The following is a 22,039-nucleotide window of genomic DNA, read 5'->3' as shown; positions in this document are numbered from 1 at the left end:
TTATTTATCTATGAATCCAGACATGACGGCCTGGATGATCTTTAATGTCCTCCCTCTAAACTCAGATAAAGCTGAGGTTAAACCTTAGAAATACGGTCACTAACTTGCTCCGTGTGGCGTGTGAAAATGATGGCATCACTGAATTCTGTATTTGTCTGGGTTTGTCTGTTGTGGTTTTAATGTGTAGGTGTGTCCTGTAAGAACACCAGCCCAGCAGTGAAGGACATGCAGGAAGACAGGTCGCCTGTTCTCAGCTGGACCATGAAGAGGTTCCTTGAGCCTGCCAGCAGGGTACGTTTTCATTTAGACATATATTTAGTTTTGTTGCTACATTGATAGGTTCAGTTTCAACCTTCTTACACAATCATATAGAATAGAATAGAATAGACTTTTATTGTTATTTTACATGTACAATGAAACTGTAGGTGCTCCACACCAGCTGTGCATGGAATAAAAGTGTAACTAGAAAAAGTTGCATTTCCTGCGAAAATGCAGTGTGAATGCCGTGTAGTGGAATCTAATGAAAAGAGCTGAAGTAGCAGAACTATCTGCTGAAAAGAGCTGAAGAAGCTGAAGTTTGTGCTGAAAAGAAGTGAAAAAGCATAACATTTAGCCTAAAAGAGGTGAAGGAGCTAAAATTTCTGCTGAAAAGAGGTGAACTAGCTGAAGTTTTTACTGATAAGAGTTAAAGAAGTTAAACTGTCTACTGGGAAAAAAAATGGTGCTATTACCGGGATTTAAACCCGGCCCTCCCGCTTTGAGAATGGCTGCTCATCTCTCTGAACCAAACTGGTTCTCAACTGAGTCAAACATATGATGAGAGAAAAATCTGCAGGGTGCAGAAGACGCTGAGCAAACTGCTGAAAAGAGCTGAAAAAGCTGAAGTAATTGCTGAAGATGGCTGTATTTGAAAGGGTACACCGCAGACTGTCAAGAAAGCAGTGTGCATGTGAGCACGGAAGATGTGGCAACTGCCACAGGTAGGATTCGTACCTTCGCCACTGGATCTCAGCTGCTCATCCCACTGAGCCAAACCAATTCTAGTCCCGAAGAAAGATATAAGAGAAAAAATGTGCACTGTGCAGAAGAAGCTGAATTGTGCTGAAAAGAGGTGAAGAAACTGAAATTTGTGCTGAAAAGATTTAAAGAAACTGAAAATTGTGCTGAAAAGAGCAGAAGAGGCTGAGATTTGTGCTGAAAAGAGGTGAAGTTGTTGAACTTTCTGCTAAAAGAGATGAAGAAACTGGAAATTCTGCTGATAATAGGCCAAAAAGCTGAAAAATCTGCTGAAAAGAGGTGAAGAAGCAGAACTTTCTACAGAAAAGGGGAAAGGAGCAGAACTTTGCACTGAAAAGAGGTAACAAAGCTGTAGTTTCTGCTAAAAAACAGCTGAAGAATCTGGAATTTTTGCTGAAAAGAGTTTAAAAGTTTAACTGTTACCTGAATTTTTTTAAATTTTTTTGCCATAGGCGGGATTCGAACCCGGGCCTCCCGCTCTGCTCATCTCACTGAGCTAAAACACAGCAAAATCAGTGACCACACTTGTAATGTTGTCCTAGTCATCTTAATGTGCCAAAAAATTGCAAAAAAACCCTTAATATTTCAAAAAGTATAAAAGTTATGAGCACCAAAAGAGTAGGCGTTAGCAGAAGGAGCAGAACAGGCCTCAGGCCCTCCAAGGTTTGGAGGCCTATCTCCACCCACCACCACTTCCCCTGCCGGTGGCGGACTCCCTCAGGTGTCGGTGTGTTGGTGGTTCTTTGTGTCTGGAGGTGGGCGTCCGGGTACACACCGGCTCACTCCTTGGCGGCCGCTTGTCGGGGCCTGGGGCCTGGGGCTCGCTCGGGCCCCTTTGGAGGTGGGGTGCCCCCGGCCTCTCGGCCTGGGGCTCGGTCACTCAGGCGCAGCTGGGGGCCGGCGGAGCTCACGGGCGCGTCACTGCAGCTCCCCCTGGCTTCTGCTCCGCGGCTGCTGAGTGAGCCCTCATCTGGGACTCTCCTCAGCTCTTACTGGGACAGTGGCGCGGCTGCCCCTCTGTTGGTCTTCCATGGTCTCTTGTGTTCTGGGGGCCTCTGGATGTCTGGAGTTTTGATCTCCTCCATACCCGCTTCACACCCTGGAGGACGGGGCTGTGGCCCCCCCACACTCCCTAGCAGATCATTACATGGAGAAACCTTTGGAATGCAAGCATGCTGATCCACACAGGTATGCACACATGGGTATTCACAGACGCGGACTAAAGCTTTCTTGGCTGCTACCTCAAAGCACACTGTGCGCTGTCTATCTTGCGTGCTGCACAATATCGTTTATTATTTAGTAAATACTGATATCTATGACTAGCTAGTTTATTGTGATGGTGCTTTGTTTTCTCTATTATTATGTTGCTCTTTGTTGTTTGCTGTCTCCTCTGTTTGTTTTTTTTGTTTGTTTTTTTTTTTTCTCCATACAGGTGACCCAGGAGTTCTTTTTTTTTTTTTCTCTCTCTCTTCCCCCCCCTTCTCACCGTCTCTTCTCCCCTTTGGTTTTCTTTCTTTCTCTCCCCCTCTTTCTCTCATTCATTCCCCCTGTCCTATTTATTAAAAAAAAAAAAAAAAAAACATCATGTTTGCTTGAGGTCAGCTAATTTTGTGTCGAGCTATGTTAAGTGTGAATGGATTTCCAGCCAAGGTTTGAGTCAACAGAGGCCCAAGTTACTAAATAAACAAATACTAATCATCCACATTTTAACAGCAGCATGACTGATCCATCAGTGGTTCATTTGTGTGACTGATATTGGACAGATCAGCTTTTAGGAGGATATAAGATGTGTAGATATAAGGTGTATAGCGCATTTAAATAATAAAGTCAAACAGATACCTTATTTCTGTCTTGGACAACAAGGACCTTTCCACTGGACTCATCAACAACTGCACCTGGACAAAACAATCAGTCAGACATTAATTTTATATATTATTCAAGCACCTGTGTCCCTATATGCTGGTTCACATTTTGCATATAAATCGTAATAATTTTAAGCAAAATGTGGTGGTAGACTGGCACAAAACCAATCATTTGGTTGGACACATAACACATGCATCATGTGGTGAAGAAGGCCGCTGTCAGGTTTCAGAAGATGACGACTGATTTGTTCGTTTTCTGTTTTGCTTCAAATCTCTGACCTACAAATACATCAAGATGGTAACAGTCTGGGCTGCTGAGCTGGACAAGCTTGAAGATTTGAGTAATTTGGTGAACTAAAACTGTAGAGAAAAAAAAAAAAAAAAAAAAAAGAAGGAGCAGAACAGTTTAAAGTTTGAATGGTGAAAATCGGATGAAAACTGAGGGAGTAGTTAACCAGCAAAGGTCTGAGCAACTAGAATAAGGTAGAAGAAAGAATAAAGAGAAACAGGAAATCAATAGTGTGAATGCCTCTGAGGCATTTATTTATTTAGTTCCAAGTTTAATTAATTAATGACTCTTTTTATTAATTAATGGTGTATTTATCTATTCATTTTGTCACTCCTGGCCTTCCGCAGTTGGTTCTTGTTTCATCAACTTTCTTGGGGTTTTAAATAAACAGCTAATCAGTGTAACAAAGTAAATCTTACAGTTATAGTATACACCCTTTCATCCCAGTTAATGAGTTAAATGTATTTTAATAGTTTTAAACTTCCTTTCATTTCAACTTCTGTCCAATTTGGTTGTTTCTTAAACAGGGCTCCCTGAGTTCAGAGGCAGAGTTGTCTCAGTACTTCCTGCAGGAACTTTCCAGCCACTCATTCCCATCTGAATCCATGTTGATGGGCTCAGATAGTGACGATGTCCTCCACCAGATGAGCTGCATTACCTCCAAGGCTGACTGCTCATCAAAACCACATGGTAAAATGTTACTGATTAAATCCCAGGAAGACGTTTTAGGAATATTTCACAGATTTAACTTTAAAGTTTGCTTCCACCACGCTTGACATGTGAACAGTAGTTGATGAAATGAGAACTTTACTGACCTCTAAACAACACGACTGAAGTATTAAAAGGTTAACATAACTATTAGGAGTTACCAGTGATCACATTACCTGTGGCTGTTGCCATTAATACAGTGGCTAGAAGCTAAGGCTAATAATAAAATGATAATATCCACTAGGAACTAGACAGGAACAATGGGATCCTACCTTCTAACTCTATTTGATCTGCAACAAACATAAAAATGTGCTGGATTGTATCAAATGAACTCTGGACCTTTTATCTGCTCATTGTAATTGGGACAATGAGGGAATAACACACACCTGGCCATGGAACAGCTAAGAAGCCAATTGTCCCATTACTTTTGGTCCCTTAACAAGTGGGAGGCACATATGCAAACTGTTGTAATTCCTACACCTTTCACCTGATTTGGATGTAAATACCTTCAAATAAAAGCTGACAGTCTCCAGTTAAAGCACATGTTGTTCGTTTCACTTGGAATCTATTGTGGTGGTGTATAGAGCCAAAAATGTTGTGTCAATGTCCCAATATTTATGGACCTGACTGTATGTGAATATGTATATTAGTGAAATATAAGTCCTCCACAAAGTCAGGGAAAGCCCTGTAACTTACTGTAAAACTAAATATGTTCCCTGAGACACAGAGCTACAGATCCCTGAGAGTCTTAGCCAGTCAGCTAGCAGCTGTGACCAGCACACCTGTGCAGGTAATAAAAGGACAGGTAATGTTTGCCGAGCTGTTGCACACACAGCACGCTCATTTCATCAGTTGCCAAAAGGCAACTGACCAGCGTGTCCATAATGAGCTAATACTCCTGTGTGCTACATACTACAGTGTACGCTGTACACCTGCTTACTGGTTTTTGTTGCATCACTCTGTGTCTCCCAGTTAATTTGTTTACAGCTCCGCACCGCCCAGGTGGCAGAAAATGTGCATGGTATTTGCAAACTGGTTCCCAGCTCGTAACCAGCGCACTCTGCTTTCAAGGGTGAGCATTGGTTAAAGGTCATCATGTGACTGATGCAAGCCAGATCCTTTTATTTAGCAAAATTGTGATTAATCGTTAAACTTTACTGTTGAGGGGAGCGGCCACGACTCCACACACACACACATACATTAAAAAACAAAAAAGCCAGAAGAAAAGGGCACTCGGGGCATCCAAGAGGAAAGAGCCTCAAGCCCTGCCCCCACACATGCCACCGACCATTTATGAGATTTTTTTAGAGACCAAGCATTTATCATCTCTCTTTAAACAATTACACAGCATCCAGTTTTGTAAAAATTAGCTGTAAGTTCATCTTTATTTTCAGGATTCAGCCCATCTCTGACAGAAGTGGAAGACGGCCGTGTGTACAACAACATCCAAGACCAAACCTCTGCACCTCTCAGTCACCATGTGGAGGCCGTGTGCCAGCCCATCACATGGTCCAGCCCCCCCACAGCACGCAGCCCACTTCTCTGCCAGGTGAAGTGCTTCGAGGATGACCTCAGCGAGGGAGAAAATTCAGCCAGCAGCAGAAAAATTGAGCCCTTCCACAGACCCACAAAATCTGAAGCCTTTACCTGCAGTGACGTGTCACAGAGTGATTCAGCAGGTGTATTTAGCAGCTCGGTGTTAGACGGTGAAGATAGTGGAGATTTGCAGAGTGGAGGCAGAGATATACCCACAGCACTCTGTGACAGTTCCACTCAAAGTAAGGATGGTTTTCCCAATAAGTCAGAGTCACCTGGTTGTGAGTTAACCTTCATGTTCATCCACCAGCCTTTAGATCACACAGCAGGGGTGTCGAGCAGCTCTGTGCTCACTGATATGACCACCAGCAGTGAGGACTGTCCAAATCAAAGTCACGGACAGTTGGAGTCAAAGCAGTCCCCCAAGCTTGAAGCAGTGAACAGGGTCATTATGAGCACTGAAGCACCAAACCTACCCCAGCAGCAAACATCCCAAACGGATGAACCCACCCTGGCCTTGGCCCCATTCCAGCTCCCATCCCACAGCACAGGAACAAACCCCACGGTGGCTGCCGACATGATCCCCAGTCAGCTATATGAGAAGGAAGATGCCAGTGAGTTTGCAGGGATTTGTCCCATTAACACGGTGATCCTAAGAAGGAACGACGGGAATTCATTTGGGCTTGAACTGGAGATTATGTCATCACCACTGAAGCTGGTGATCGCTGGGGTGGAGCCTGGAGGTGCAGCAGAAAGGGTACGTGGGATTGCTTTCAACCCTACACCAGTGGGATGGGGGTTGGGGGTTCCCCCCAAAAAACAAAATAAATTCAACAACACAGTTTTTGGCAATAAACTGCAAAGCAAAAAAATGATGGCTGTAGCAAAGATGATACAAATTCAAATATATATGCAAAATTTTCTCTGCAAACTGAATATGAACAAGAATATTTGAATTTTCTGGTGATTCTTTAAAGGATCAAACGATTTAAGATATTAAAAATATTCCATGTAAAGGCTGAGCTTGTTTCTCTAACTGTGGTCCCAGGAGTCTGCAGGCAGGCTGCGTCCCGGAGATGAGATCGTCAAGATTGGAGATAAACTAGTTTGCTCCTCCAGCTACCAGGACATTTGTGAACTCATGCACAGCCTTCCTCTGACACTGGCCTTGGACATCAGGAGACCGATCTCAGGTAAGACGCTCACCGTGTGACTTTATTCTAAAGCTGAATAGATGAAAATGAGCAGCTCACCTGCTTCAAGAAATTACAGCCTGATGCTGTCGAGTCAGGGAGAAGATGCTGAAAGCACTGTGAAACAGGCACAGGGGACTCCAGTCTGGATTGTCCCTCATTGTGGGGTCGCAGCAGGCCTTTTATTGATCGGAGGCAGTGTTGGGAAGGTCACTTTTATAATGTATTCCACTACAGATTACAGATTACATGCCCCAAAATGTATTTTGTAATGTATTCCATTAAGTTACTCAATGTGAGTAACGTATTCTGAATACTTTGGATTACTTAATATATTGTCATGCTTTTTACAACTACACAAATGTCGCTATCACATCCTGCACATTCTTGTTTGTTTTTCTTTACCATTTGGCTGTTAAGCCCAACTTAATATATTTAATGTAGAGGAGCAAAGACTTGGGTATGTTTGTATAAGCTGTTTTGTCTTCTTAAAGATAATAAAAAAGCACCATCTTTCCTTAACAATATTTTTTTATTTATAAAGCTGACAAGTGGAAGAGTATTAGACAAACATAAAATCTGCCATTGAAGAGTATTTACTGTTATGGTCACCAACATCACTTAGTTAAAATCAAAAGTAGCCTGGCACAAGGAGAAAAAATATCAGCATTTTCAATGACTGTTTTCTTATTAGGACAAAAAAAGGCAATATATAAAATTATACTCAAAAATGAAAAATATATTATTTTGGCATTTACTGTCAATATTATTCTTCCACCAAAAATTTTAAATTACAAAAGATTTTTCAATACAACTCAGATATTCAAACTCAATGTAACAATGAGAAATTACATTTTAAACCTTACCCTAGATATAATTTTTAAAACAAGACAATATATGTTTTAATGCAACTCAGCAACATTACCTTATGGCCATTTAACAAAGGCAAGCAACAAAGAACTGTCCGAGGTGTCAGTGCTGAACTGCTTGGTTCAAAACCTTAAATGGCCCCAAAAATCAAATAATTGGCGAACAATTGCAGTAAACATATGAGGTGCTGCTTTTTGAATGCATGCCAAAAACAAATACTAAAGACTACAAAATACTGAGGTTGCAAGCCCCATCTGTGAACAATACCAGGATAGTTTCAGCAGACTACCTACATCTGTTCCGCCTAGTCTGCAGTCCAGTAAAGGCGGTTGTAACGCAGCAAGAGCACCTGTTCAAAGTGTTTGTCTGTCATGCGGTTATGGTGTCAGGTGAAGACGAGTCTTCCGTGGCTAAAGAGACGCTCGACCGGAGCAATTGACGGCAGAGTTGTATTGTGTTTTAAGAAGAGGGCTCTGATCACTGGATGTCCCATTAATGAGGTCAATGTCTTATCTGAATCTTGAAGATACCTCTGTACCTCATCCTCCGCTGTAGAACAGGTCACCTGTGTACTCTGAAAACTGAAGAAGCTGTTGTCGTCATCATCTTCTGGCTCATTTCCCACTGAGGCATGTCCAGTGGTGCTGGTGTCATTAGAAGGTTCTGTGTTGAGGAGACGGGCCTCTTGGACCATCGTTCTTCTCGTGGATTCTCTCTCATCATCTGCCATCCTTGCTTCATGGGAGGCTAATACAGCTGCAAATCGAGTGTCAATTGCTTTGATGATCGCTAAGAGGATGTGAGTTGAAAATTGCACTTGTGTCAACTTTTCAGATAACTTGGCTTTCAGACTGAGAAGGGTGGGAATCACATATCCGAAGTAGCAGTTCTTTTCCCCTGGAGCAGGTTGACTGAGTAGGCAAGCGGTTTCAGAGTGGCTGCATACTCTTTGAGAAACACTGTCTCTTGAGGATGCAGTTTTGCCACCTTCAGATGTTCACAGATTTCATTGAGCTGACTTTCAGGTAGATTCATTAGCTTCTCGATTGCATGGTACTCTGAGCTCCACCTAGTCACTGAAGGTACAACACATCTCATTTGGGCAATTTCTTCAATTACCTCAGAAGCACCTGATGAGTGATGAGCCTTATTCCAGATGGCTGCACATTTTGCCTTTGCACTCCTGTATAATTTTCTGGAAACACCCTGCTGTGAAGCAGCTTTATCAAGGTCAGTCGTGGCAATGAGATTTAGTGTGTGCGCAGCACATCGATGGTGTGGTGGCAAAAAGAAGTTCAGCTCCTCGTGTTCTTGCTCCTCCTCAAGTACTGTAGTGACATCATGAAATTGTGCATCACCTGTGTCTTCCAGATCATCTTCTGTTTTTGAATCTCCATATTCATTGAAAGCTTTTACAGAATTGCTCCCATTGTCTGTGACTGTAGCACTAACCTTGCCTCTGATATGGAATTCAGCATGAACCTGACTTATTTTGGCGGCAATAACATCATAAATGTGATGGCCTCTTATCCTCTCACATGCCAGTGCAGCAGACCTGCGATCCAATGTGTCTGACTCGATCCAGTGACATGTGATGCCAATGAAACTTCTGTGATGCGCAGTCCAGATATCTGCTGTTGTGCACACATTTTGAGTATGTAGAAGAATTTCAGTTATTGCTTCGTTCATTTTTTGGAAAGGTTTTCTCAACACGAGTCATCAATGTTTTTCTGCAAACAGGACTCCTGCCCCCACTTAGTCCTTCAACCGTCTTACGGAATGAGGTGTTCTCAACAGTAGAAAAGGGCTGCACTTCATTGACTATGAAGTCAAATACCAAGGAATTTACTCTCCTTTGGCTGATGGCTGGAGTGCTAAGGATGGCTTGTTTGAGAGGAGGAGAGGCTGTGTCTTTGCCACTTTGTTCATCACCATGATCCGATGTGTTTGCTTTGGGTAAACTGCGTATAACCCTGGGATGCGTCCTCTGGAAAAAAAAAAAAAGAGACCGAACAAAAGACAAAATATTACTGATGAAGAAATAGTTTTGTATTCGAGATCACTGCAAAAAGTGCAGCCTTACCTAATGTCCACTAAGGTTGGGCGATTAGACGAATATATCAACTATCAACAATAGGTTGAGCCTTTCGCCGATTGTGTTTACAAGACGAATTTTTAATTTTTTTGCCCATGAGTAAGTATAATAATAATGTTGGTTGAAGGCAAGAGAAGCAGTCAACGGGAAATATAATAGTGATGTTTTAACGGCATGAACAAATGCAGCGATTCATTTACTCAAACTCAGAATGAAAGAACAGCAGTAGTCTATGTTCAGGAAAAAATTAAACATTTAATTTAAATAAAGAAACCGCAATGGTGGGTAGGGATACAAAGAAACTGTCTTCTTCTTCCACTTTAACTGTGTTCCAGTGTTTATGTCTTAGACACTCGACCAAACAACAAATAAGTTAAAAACCAAAATGTCACTTCCAGCGACCATAAAAAAATATCAGAGGTAAAGTTAAGGTTTTTTGTGCAATTTGGTGCATCTCAAATAAATAAATGAATAATCCAAAAAAGGAGCAATGTTAATACAGAAACTCCAACAAGGAAAACTTTCTATTTATGTTCTAGATGCGCAAATCAGTCCGTGCATGATTACATTACTCCGCCCACTAACAAGTCACCTGCGCGAATATGTTGGTTATCATCATTTGTTTGACTGACGATTGTTGGTTGGAAAATTTTTAAATCTCGCCCAACCTTAATGTCCACCTTACTGTTAATCATTTTGGGATTGCTTTCAGAACTGCACACGATAATTTGAAGCTAGCAGGTTGTTAATGCTATCCATCAAGTTTAACAGTCTATGAACTAACTTTAGCTAACGTCAGCTAACATTGTTAGCTGATGTCAGCTAACAATGTTAGCTAAAATCACAGCAATATCACATCGAAGCTGCTGAAGTGGCACATAGCCCAGGTAGCTACCACAACTAAAATGAGATATTTGCAGTAGGCTAACGTTAGTTTTTAAAAATAACTTACTTGATTTGTTAGGTTGGAGGTGGAGTTTTTGGCGAGGAGAGCATCTTCTTTTTTTGCATTGCACTGTTAAATTTCGCCCATCCCTTTCTTCTTTGAATATGAAATGGTGTTGGAACTTCCAAGTCCGAAACTCTGTTGCGCTGGCGCTGGCTCCAGGTCCATCGTGTGATTGACGCCACCAACAGGACGCGTTTTCTTTTTACAGCCTCTTCTCGCGTGTTTTGTTTGGGTTTCCAGCCGCAATGCGCAGCGTGGAATGACCAGAATTACAGAGGACTGCCATGTAATCCATTTATAACAAAGTAACTGTATTCTAAATACCACCCTTTTAAACAGTAACTGTAACGGAATACAGTTACTCATATTTTGTATTTTAAATACGTAACGGCGGTACATGTACTCTGTTACTCCCCAACACTGATCGGAGGGTTGGTGGTTCAATCCCTGCTGAATATACTGGACGGGATACTAAACCCAACTTGCTCTCTGATGCATCCATCGGAGTGTGAATGTCTCTGAATGTTAGATAGAAAGCAGTTAAATAGAAAAAGTTTTTGTGTGAATGGATGAAAGAGCCTAGTTGTGTAAAGCTTTGAGAAAATAGAAAAGCTCCATTTAAAAACCGTATATATGGACTGCCCAGCTGATTGGCCAATGTCAGACGAGAATAAAAACAAACATTGGCTACTCAGAGCTTTAGACTCTTCCTTCCACCCAACCCTTTCTACATTTCCTCAGTGCAGTAATAATATGTTTATAGCTGCTGTGGTCTGCGTCTCATCACACAGTTGTCTTTGCATTGGGGAAGAAGCACTAACAATATACAGGCTGGATTCCTGATTAGATGCTCAGCTACACTAAGCAGCTGAACATGTCACTTCTGTCACGCTACACTGCTCGTTCACTTTCTGCAGCCTGCCCATCAGCTTACACTCAAACCTCCAGCTGCTGGGAGGAAAACCGTCTCCACTTAATGGTTACGACATGATTAAATCGTATATGTGTGTGTCTTTGAATGTGCGCTTACACTGCTGTGTAGTGCTGTTTCTAAGCCACCAGGTAGTGTTACTCTTTAAGCTTTCACATAGACTGCTGTGTGTTTTCCTTTAATGCTGACCTCAGATGTAGGATCAGCATCCCCGCTCTCTCCTCCCCTAAGCAACCTGCACGCCTCTGACTCTCTGTTCACGGTGACTAACCTTTATATTTTACTTTTAATGACCAATATTAGATTTGCCCTGTAGCTTCACACTAGGCGTAGTGTAACATTAATCTTTATGTAACACAGAGATTGCTGTGGGGCACTAAAACGGGGAGTCTTTCCACATGTCTGTTTTAAAGTCATCATGTCTCTCTGAGTAAACATGTCATCATAGATCAACATTACTGATAAGCAGGCGAAGGAAAAAGGAGGAAAAGTCACTTCCTCTGATGATAACCTGTCCATATACGCTGCTCCTGACAGTTTCAGTTCTGTAACTGGTAAACAGAGACTTCTTCACATCTTTGCATGTTAGACACTAAAGTGCAAACATGTGTAATACAAGAGAGAGCAGTCGATCATGTGACTTCCTGGATCAGCCACAGCAATGTCTCCAGCTAAGTCCTGCAGTTGACCAGCTGAGTATACATCTGTGTACAGTAGCTTTAGTCTTTCCTTATGAGATTGTAGATTATAATATAATGCAACCCTTTTGATGCATATCACTGTATCGTATGTAATAGTATTGTACAGTGTGGCTGTATGCATTCCCTCTGTATGTTAGGAGTCAGCAGTTCACAGCAATGACTGTATCAAATATAACACAGTTGATAGAGTCATTGGTTCAAATCAGAGAGAAATCCATTCGGGTTCATTTCACGCTGCTAACATGAGAAAAGGTCTTTAATCACTTCACCTTCATGACGGCGCCTCACCTCTCATGCAACAGGCTGAATTACATAGATACATGTTATATAGTGGTGCAGCGGATCGCGGTTGATCCGTAATCGGAACCGATCCCACTCCACGGTTCGGCACGCACGTGGTCCGAAGATTCGAAAAAGAAGAAAAAAAAGTATGTGTATGGTGCGCGTGGTAGGTCTGTCAAGCGATAGCTATGGCCAGCGCTAGCGGTCCAAGTGGAGGAGCAGAGGAGTTTGTGGCATTTAAGCAGCCCTTTGCTGCCCAGCCCGACCGGGCTAAAGCTATTACAGAAGCTACTGGGGTGTTTAGCTGCAGACGGGAGGCCGTATTCTGTTGTGCAAAACAAGGGGTTTAAACTATGATGAATGTGCTTGAGCCACGCTATGATATCCGGTTGCGCGTCCACTTTAGTGGCAAGATCATTCCAAGCATGTATAAGCAGGAGAAGTTTAAAGTTATGGCTGAACTGTCCCAGGCATCTTCTGTTGCCCAACTACTACAAATGGGTGGAGCTCCAGGGCAGCGGAGTGCGATGTAATGAGCGGTGTGTATTATTGTAGGGTCTACCTTACAATATAAAGCACCTTGAGGCGACTGTTGTTGTGATTTGGCGCTTTATAAATAAAACTGAATTGAATTGAATTGAGTGGTAGATACAAAGCCCTATACTGCACTATATTGTACCATAATTTATTTTAATAACTGCGTGGAATGAGTCTTGAGTTGAATGTTTTTAACAGGCAAAAAATACTTCAATAAGTAAATGTTAAATTTTTGTCTTTTTTCTTTTTTTGCTGATCCGAAAATTGATCAGATCCAAACTGTGAGATTTTTGATCCGTTGCATCACTAATATGTACACATAAATAATTAAACTTACACATCAAATTATATCATATAAATTACAATTCACTGGTTTCATATTTAAAAAAATATGTAATGTAAATTATTCGTTGTTACCAACCTCCTCTCATTCGATCCTGATCTTTTCATGTCTTGTGCCAGCTGTAGATCGACTGCTCAGCCTGGGAGGGACTGTGTGGTCACAGAGCAGTGATGGATCCACAGTGGATCCAGCCAAATCTGTTCAGGGGGGGACTGATCAAGTAATAAGAACACATTTAGGAAAAGCCACAATCCAACCAGACTGTAACTTGCCCATCGTCAATGTAGACGACGTGTTATCAGATGTGAGCCGCGACACCAGTGAGGAAATATCATGTGATGAGCCTGAAACCTGCTGTCCAGGCCAACATGGTGCAGCCCTGTGTGAGAAGCCTCCTTTGGAAGCCAGAGATGAAAAGGGTGCTGCCTTTCTGATGAATAAATGTGTGAACCAACAGAAAGAAGGCAGCTCTGCAGTTTTCAGCGGATCAGGTCCAGAAAAATCAAATCCTAGTTGTAAACACATGGATCCCACTGCAGATGTCAGTGGTTCAAACAGTGACTGCAGTGCAGTGGTAAAGAACATGGCAGATGGTATTGGTGGTGTCTCTTCTACACGGTCACCATGCCAGTTTCTTAACAGTACAGCACCTGTTTCTGCTACAGAGCCACACTTTGACAGAGTTAAAGCGTGTGCAGCATCCAGACACACGAGCGTTTACAGAAACCATGCTCCACCAGCAGCCCACTCCGTCACTGAAAATCTGCATGCAGACGTCTCCCAAAGATCAGATTTACTGAGGTGTGACGACACACAAACATATTCAGTGGAATCCAACCCCTCAGGCTCCAGGCTATCCAAAATGTCAGCGTCAGTGAGCAACAATCACAAAGTCGTGCAGTGTAAAGATACGTTAAAGCCTGACGCTCGCTCCTTACCTAAGACAAGCTCAAAGCTGAAACACCTCGGTTACTCAGACAGTCCTGTGTGGAGGAGTAACTTCAGACTTCAGGTTGAAAGTGGTCCTTCCACACTTAAAGGTTTGAGTATTAAAAAGAAGAACAGCCCAGAGGAGCCTCTTCAAAAACTGTTGGGGAGTCCAGTCCCTGCAGATACAAAGGCTTCCTTCAGACAGTCAACAAATCCAGCAGCTGTGGTAACCATTGGGATTTTGAAGCCCACTAACCAGCCTGATGTCAGGAGTGGCCTAGCTGTGGCCGGAGCAGGTGACACAAAGCAAATAATGACTGAGCATGGAAATTCAGATGGAGCTTTGCAAACTGTGCAGCTGCCCAAAAAAGATATGCATGTAGGTTACGAAGCAAAAGCTGAATCACATGGACCTGCCACTCAGAGGACATTCATGGAAGTGCGACTGTCTTCCTCATCATCATCATCATCATCATCATCATCGTCAGCAGCAGCAGCAGCAGCAGCTATGTCACATAGAGACAAAAAGGTTTCAAAAGAAAATAAACACAGAAATGATACAGATGCACGATTAGCAGCAATACATTCATCCACTGTCACCGCAGAAGAAAGAACAGCTGCCTCGGTCACCAACACAGCATTTCATTCACTGTCTTCTACAGCAGCTCATTCAACAAGTAAAGGTTTCAAACCTGTGACAGTTATGGAGACAGAAGAGACAGCGAAGTCCAGCACATCCAGACTGTCCACACAGACCCTGTCCACACGGACCCTGTCCACACAGACCCTGTCCGCACACACTGCCTCGTCTGCAGATTACAGTCCTTTCTCTGTCCGACATAAAATCAAATCCTTTGAGAATCTGGCTAATGTTGACAAGCCCCTGGTGAAAAGCAGTGATCCTCAGCCGTATGCGCTGGCATATAGAGCCCCGCTGAACCAAAGGATTGCAGGTTATATGGAACTGGTTAATGCTGTTGACTTCCGGACACGGCAAAGGAGTTTTAGCTCTTATGTGGAAAATCTGCTTCCAGCCACATCCTGTTCTCTTCGTCTTCGTAAGTCTTCTAAGAATGAAGTTCACAAAGCTCCAGATGGGGCTGCACCACACACTCCTCCAGTGCTGCGCAAGAAACATGGCAGACTTCTCTACAGTAGGTTACGGCAGCTCAGGGCTCTCAGCATGCCTGAGCTGGAAAAACTGTGCAAAGAGGACGTTGCAGGAGGGTGCAGCAATGCAGATAAAACAGACTCTGACACCCAGTCCACTATAGCCCCAGTGACTGACAGCTTTCCAACCTGTGCAACTCCAATGAAAGCAGATTTGAACAGCGTTAACCACAGTGAGGCTGAAGTCACTGAAGAGACTGCTCAGAGGACCCGAGAGACCCATGGCCGGCAGCTCGGCTGGTCCATCAGGTGAGACTTTAAACCAGTCATTGTAAATCACAGCAGCTGCTTTGCTCCAAACATAACTGTGAAATGTGGGTGAAAAAAACACATTAAATGTCCTGATTCGATGGCTTTTTCTCTGCAGTTTAGAGGAGCTGTCGGCTTCACCTGTGAGTCAGTGTAAACTGGAAACACTGCTGTCCTCACTAACAGCGAAAGCTTACATATCAACCCTGCTTCAGCAAACCAAGGTAATGTCTCACTGCAGATACAGAGTCCAGCTGAGTTTGAGTGTTCTTTATTTGTCTCTCTGTGTGTTTTGCAGACTAACAGAAATACTCGTCTTGTTGTCCTGAGTAAAGGAGAAGGTTCAGGACTTGGTTTCAGTATTGCTGGAGGAGTTGACCTCGAGCAAAAGGACATAACTGTAAGTACAAGATGTTGAATCTCTGTTCAGATTCACATCCTTCAGATTTAAACAATAATGTACGGTGACTGTTGCAACAATTTAAAGCACATTTTCTTGCACATTCATTTACTTGCCTTGAATGCCTCACTAAGATATGAAGATTCAGTTAGTCCAGAAAATCTCAAGAAAAGTTTCTTCAAGAGCAAAATGCACCAAACAGTGTGACAAAGCCCACTCTGCTGAGGGAAAGTTCATTAGAGTCACCAGCTACAGAGGTCAAAGGTTACCAGCAGCTCAGATTACAAAACACAACAAGCCTTTCAAAACTTCAAGCAGCAGACATTTGAGGACTTACAGGATCTATTAGGACTTACAGGACGTTTGAGGACTTACAGGATCTATAAGGACTTAGAGGACGTTTGAGGACTTACAGGATCTTTAAGGACTTACAGGACGTTTGAGGACTTACAGGACCTTTAAGGACTTACAGGACGTTTGAGGACTTACAGGACGTTTGAGGACTTACAGGACGTTTGAGGACTGACAGGATCTTTAAGGACTTACAGGATCTTTAAGGACTTACAGGATGTTTGAGGACTTACAGGACCTTTGAGGACTTACAGGACCTTTGAGGACTTACAGGACGTTTGAGGACTCACAGGACGTTTGAGAACTTACAGGACCTTTGAGGACTTACAGGACCTTTGAGGACTTACAGGATCTTTGAGGACTTACAGGACCTTTGAGGACTTACAGGACCTTTGAGGACTTACAGGATCTTTGAGGACTTACAGGACCTTTGAGGACTTACAGGACCTTTGAGGACTTACAGGATCTTTGAGGACTCACAGGGTCTTTGAGGACTTACAGGGTCTTTGAGGACTTACAGGAGGTTTTAGGACTCACAGGATCTTTGAGGACTTACAGGACGTTTGAGGACTTACAGGACCTTTGAGGACTTACAGGATCTTTGAGGACTCACAGGACCTTTGAGGACTTACAGGACCTTTGAGGACTTACAGGATCTTTAAGGGCTTGCAGGATCTTTGAGGACTTACAGGACCTTTAAGGATTTACAGGACGTTTGAGAACTTACAGGATCTTTGAGGACTTACAGGGTCTTTGAGGACTCACAGGACCTTTGAGGACTTACAGGGTCTTTGAGGACTTACAGGATCTTTGAGGACTTACAGGATCTTTGAGGACTCACAGGACCTTTGAGGACTTACAGGACGTTTGAGGACTTACAGGGTCTTTGAGGACTTACAGGACCTTTGAGGACTTACAGGATCTTTGAGGACTTACAGGATCTTTGAGGACTTACAGGACGTTTGAGGACTTACAGGACCTTTGAGGACTTACAGGATCTTTGAGGACTCACAGGGTCTTCGAGGACTTACAGGACCTTTGAGGACTTACAGGATCTTTAAGGGCTTGCAGGATCTTTGAGGACTTACAGGACCTTTAAGGATTTACAGGACGTTTGAGAACTTACAGGATCTTTGAGGACTTACAGGGTCTTTGAGGACTCACAGGACCTTTGAGGACTTACAGGGTCTTTGAGGACTTACAGGATCTTTGAGGACTTACAGGATCTTTGAGGACTCACAGGACCTTTGAGGACTTACAGGACGTTTGAGGACTTACAGGGTCTTTGAGGACTTACAGGACCTTTGAGGACTTACAGGATCTTTGAGGACTTACAGGATCTTTGAGGACTTACAGGACCTTTGAGGACTTACAGGATCTTTGAGGACTTACAGGATCTTTGAGGACTCACAGGGTCTTCGAGGACTTACAGGAGGTTTTAGGACTCACAGGATCTTTGAGGACTTACAGGACCTTTGAGGACTTACAGGATCTTTGAGGACTTACAGGATCTTTGAGGACTTACAGGGTCTTTGAGGACTTACAGGACCTTTGAGGACTTACAGGACCTTTGAGGACTTACAGGATCTTTGAGGACTCACAGGACCTTTGAGGACTTACAGGATGTTTTGCTAACATTTTGGTGCCACAGCACAGCTTCAGGTCCAGTGGAGTCTTGATGGCTCAGCCCTGTTTTGGCAGCAAAGGGGGACTGACAAAATATTAGGCAGGTGGTCATAATGTTGTGTTTGATCAGTGCACTTAATTAGTTCATGGCAGATGCAGAAAGGACTGGTTAACCTGAGAGCAACAGTGATCGACTGAAATCAGTCACATATTGCTCAGTGAGTAACTGTCACTGTTGCACCAACTCACCGTGACCTCTCACAGTTTTGTAAAGGCCATGATCCTCCAATAATTCAGGAGACCCATCTGCTTAATGAACACATAATAAATGTATTTAATACATGACTGAATGATATGTATTATTAATATGTTTTTGTCCTCAGGTTCATCGGGTCTTCACGAAAGGTGCAGCTGGTCTTGAAGGTACAATCCAAAGAGATGACAGCATTTTATCCATAAATGGCACCAGTCTGGAGGGTAAAACACACGCAGAGGCTAGATCCTGTCTTCATCAAGCCAAGCAGTCCAACCAGGTCTTAGTGGTCATTCACAGAGACAAAGACAGTGTGCAGTGTATCTCTGACAGACAAGCCTCGGCTACCCAGAAGTCTTTGGAGCGTAGCGGAGGTAGGTTTCCATCTCCAGTGGGTACACAGAGCTTCCTGTAATATTCTCATTGGCTGTAACGTCGGTTTCAAATCACTCTGATGCTGTCTGACTTAGAGTACTTCTTTCGTCAGAGCATTTGACCCTTTTAAATACAAACATTAACCTTGCAAACAGCTCTGCCCGTGGTGTGGTTTCTGCAATCAGCTGAAGTCCAGCGGTCAGCAGCAGCATCCTCTCTTAGGTTTATATCTAACTTCTGTCCTTCTTGGTGTGGGATGTCTTTCAGCTGTGGATGTCAGTCCAGATGGTGCTGTAACAGTGGAGCTTCATAATACTTCTGTTGGACTGGGCTTCAGTCTGGAGGGGGGCAGGTCTTTGAGCCACGGAGACAGGCCTCTCACTGTCAAACGCATCTTTAAAGGTGACTTTTTCTTCTCAGACAAAATGCACACACACTGTGACGTCACAGTGTGTGTGCCGCTGTTAACAATGAACACAAGGTTTCCATGTGACGTAAACTGTGTCTTTGTAACTGCTGGTGTCACAGACGATAATGTTAACATGAATACTGATTCTTGTTTGTTAAAGATTTTATCACATAAACCTTCGGGCTCAAACATAAACATAATGCTACATAGATAACTAGCTTAGCAAACAAATTCAGCCTGGTGTGAATCACAGGGAACATGACTAAAGTCGTTCCACCTCCTGTGTTTCAGTGTACACTCCTTCCTGGTTTCATTCATGCTTTCTTAAAAAAAAATCCCAAAACGGTCATTCTCTTATTTTGTAGGTGCATTTGTAATGAACAGCAGGGATCAGGGGATAGGGCACACTCACTGCAATTCTTGGGACTTTAATCATGAAGCTACAGCAGCAGTTCTGCTTGCATTTGCACAAACTTAACGTATATTTTTCCGGGTCTTTAGCCACAGACACAGATACTTTCATCAGTGGGACACAGAGTGGACGCTACCTTTGTGTTCGTTCATTCAGTAAAAGTTAGTGATTGAAGCCGACTTCAGTGCAGTGTTTGAGCATTAGAAGAGAAAGTAAACACAGCCATCACAGTGAGATCAGTTTATTTTCTTTACCCCTAATTTCTTTAAGAGCTTTAATAGCTGTAGTGCTACTGGGAGAAACACAAAATCTAAGCTGTTTACACTGTGTCTGCCTTAAATCAAACAACGTGACTGTTATAACAGCATTGACATTTCTGTTTGGATGGAAACTTGTTTCCCCCACAGCATTTTCCTCTTGTGGTCAAAATTTGTTGCATAACTTAAAATTTGTGGCACTTGGGTTAGCACGGTTACCTCACAGTAGGAAGGTCCTGAATTCAGTTGTCTGTGTGCACGTTCTCCCCGTGTTTGCCCGGGTTCTCTCCGGCTTCATCCCACAGTCCACAGACATGCAGTCAGTCGGGTTGGGTTAACTGGTGATTCTAGATTGTCCACAGGTGTAAATGTTCGTGTGAATGGTTGTCTGTCTTTCTGTGACAGACTGGTCACCTGTCCAGGGTTTACTCTGCCTCTCGCCCTATGATAGCTGGGATAGGCTCCACCCCCCTGCGACCATGATAAGGATAAACAGAAGAGGATGAATAGATGGAACGCTGGAAAGTTCAACAAAATCAAACTTTACATTTGTTGAACTTTGACCTCAGTGACCATGACAGCTGCATGCGTGTTTTCTTGGAACGGCCACACTGAAAGTAATGATTGCAGTGTATCCTGTGTGAAAGTACCTTTATTATTTATTTAAACACAAATCTTTGACTTAATTCAAATAATGAGAGTCTGTGAGATATGCATATATTAGAGGAGAAATCAGAGGCTTAAATCTGACAGACACTGACAGGGAAGGTTGGTTATAGCCAGGTGAATGGCCATCTCTCAAATCATAGCTATAATTTGAATATATCTTCAGCGTGTAGATCATAAGTAGACCAGAGTAAAATAAGGAGCTTTATCTGAGTCTGAATTGCTGTTCATGTCTAACACAGGAGGAGCTGCAGAGCTTTCCGGACTTATCGAGGTTGGCGATGAAGTCCTGTCTATCAATGGCGGTTCTCTGGAGGGACTCATGCACCATGATGCCTGGAAAATGATCAAAGCCACTAATGAAGGGCCTAAGCAGCTCCTCATACGCAAGCAGAGCAATGTGATGGTAAAAAACAAGGAAACGGAGTCCTGACAGGCTCTACTGTTCAAGCGGATACGTTTAAAAAAAGCAGTTATACATTTTGATGGTTGGACTTTTTGGTTAGCCTTTTTAAAATATCTTTGTATTTAATAATTGGCTGGACACTATTGTGGTGCATAATACGTAATTATGATTTTTCGAATGAAGAGTTCAGTTTATTTATAATAAATTAACTTTTGAACACTCAGAAATAATACATTTGTAAGGCATTCCTTTTTTAAAATAAAGTTGATATGTTGACAGAAAATTTGCAGGTGACTGTGGCTCTAGCATTCCAGCTTATACATCCACACTATATGCCTCTGTACCTATTCACCTATATGGACATCAAGACGAGGGAGCTCTTTGCCATTAATGGAGGAGTTCAGGTATCGGGTATGAAGGTAGCCGATATGGACAATGGCTCCATCCGGTGCTGCAGCCATCTTTCCGGTGCTGGACACAGATATGTATATATATATATACATGTGTATATATATATATACATGTATATACACATGTATATATATATATACACATGTATATATATATACACATGTATATACAGCTAGAGGGCATATATGGTATCACTCTTGGCTGGAAGCAGTGCTTAAACAATGGAAAAAACACAAACTTTGTCTAAAAACCTCTCATGTTTAGCTGTTTTCCACTTTTTCTTTGGTCATTTTAGCCTTTTTGGCCAGGGTGAAGGGAGTATCTGCCATCAAACAAGAAGACAGCCGCATGTAACTACGAGGGTGTTTGCTAGTTCACCTTACATGCATTAATGTAATAACGTGGTTAGCCTACTCAACGTAAATTACACACGAACAACATTAAGCTACTCACGCAGAGAAGAACGGCTGCTGCTGCATCATCATCCTCATCATTTCTGCTACACTGGCAGGGCTAGGGGCCAGGACTCTCCTCTTCGGGTTTTTGGGAGATGTTGCTAACTCCGGTCCGATAACAGGCACCACACCCGCAGTAGATGCGCTCGGTGTGAGGTCTCGCAGCAAGCTATCAAATACGGCGCATTTTTCGGCTTTTAAAAAAAACGCTATGCGTCGCCAGGTGTTTCATCAGATTCGAGGTGTTACCTCCTTTGACAGTATCACAGTATCAGCTTAAAGCACTTGTTGCTGCTGAGTTTGCATCTTTTGCTGTGAAGTACAGCCAGACTTTGACCGCTTAGCCTTGGGCATTT

The 22,039-nt window shown here is 42.9% G+C and overlaps 1 protein-coding gene across 1 annotated transcript in view; it reads left to right on the top strand.

Annotated features, from left to right (window-relative positions):
- pdzd2 (PDZ domain containing 2) overlaps window positions 1–21,290 on the top strand; it is an 89,667-nt gene extending 68,377 nt beyond the window's left edge. The window contains exons 18-27 of the mRNA XM_085424272.1: window positions 188–291; window positions 3,696–3,858; window positions 5,271–6,169; window positions 6,461–6,605; window positions 13,433–15,662; window positions 15,781–15,886; window positions 15,961–16,062; window positions 18,423–18,666; window positions 18,935–19,069; window positions 20,654–21,290. Of these exons, the coding sequence (XP_085280398.1) occupies window positions 188–291; window positions 3,696–3,858; window positions 5,271–6,169; window positions 6,461–6,605; window positions 13,433–15,662; window positions 15,781–15,886; window positions 15,961–16,062; window positions 18,423–18,666; window positions 18,935–19,069; window positions 20,654–20,844 (4,319 nt within the window). The 3' untranslated portion in view covers window positions 20,845–21,290. The remainder of the gene's footprint in view (window positions 1–187; window positions 292–3,695; window positions 3,859–5,270; window positions 6,170–6,460; window positions 6,606–13,432; window positions 15,663–15,780; window positions 15,887–15,960; window positions 16,063–18,422; window positions 18,667–18,934; window positions 19,070–20,653) is intronic.
- The last annotated feature ends 749 nt before the right edge of the window (window positions 21,291–22,039 follow it).

This window comes from Rhamphochromis longiceps, linkage group LG12, assembly GCF_057381845.1.
Source record: "Rhamphochromis longiceps isolate RC_006_pf linkage group LG12, R_longiceps_female_GT1.1, whole genome shotgun sequence".
In the NCBI taxonomy this organism is placed as follows: Eukaryota; Metazoa; Chordata; class Actinopteri; order Cichliformes; family Cichlidae; genus Rhamphochromis; species Rhamphochromis longiceps.
This window is presented reverse-complemented; position numbering and strand designations above follow the sequence as displayed.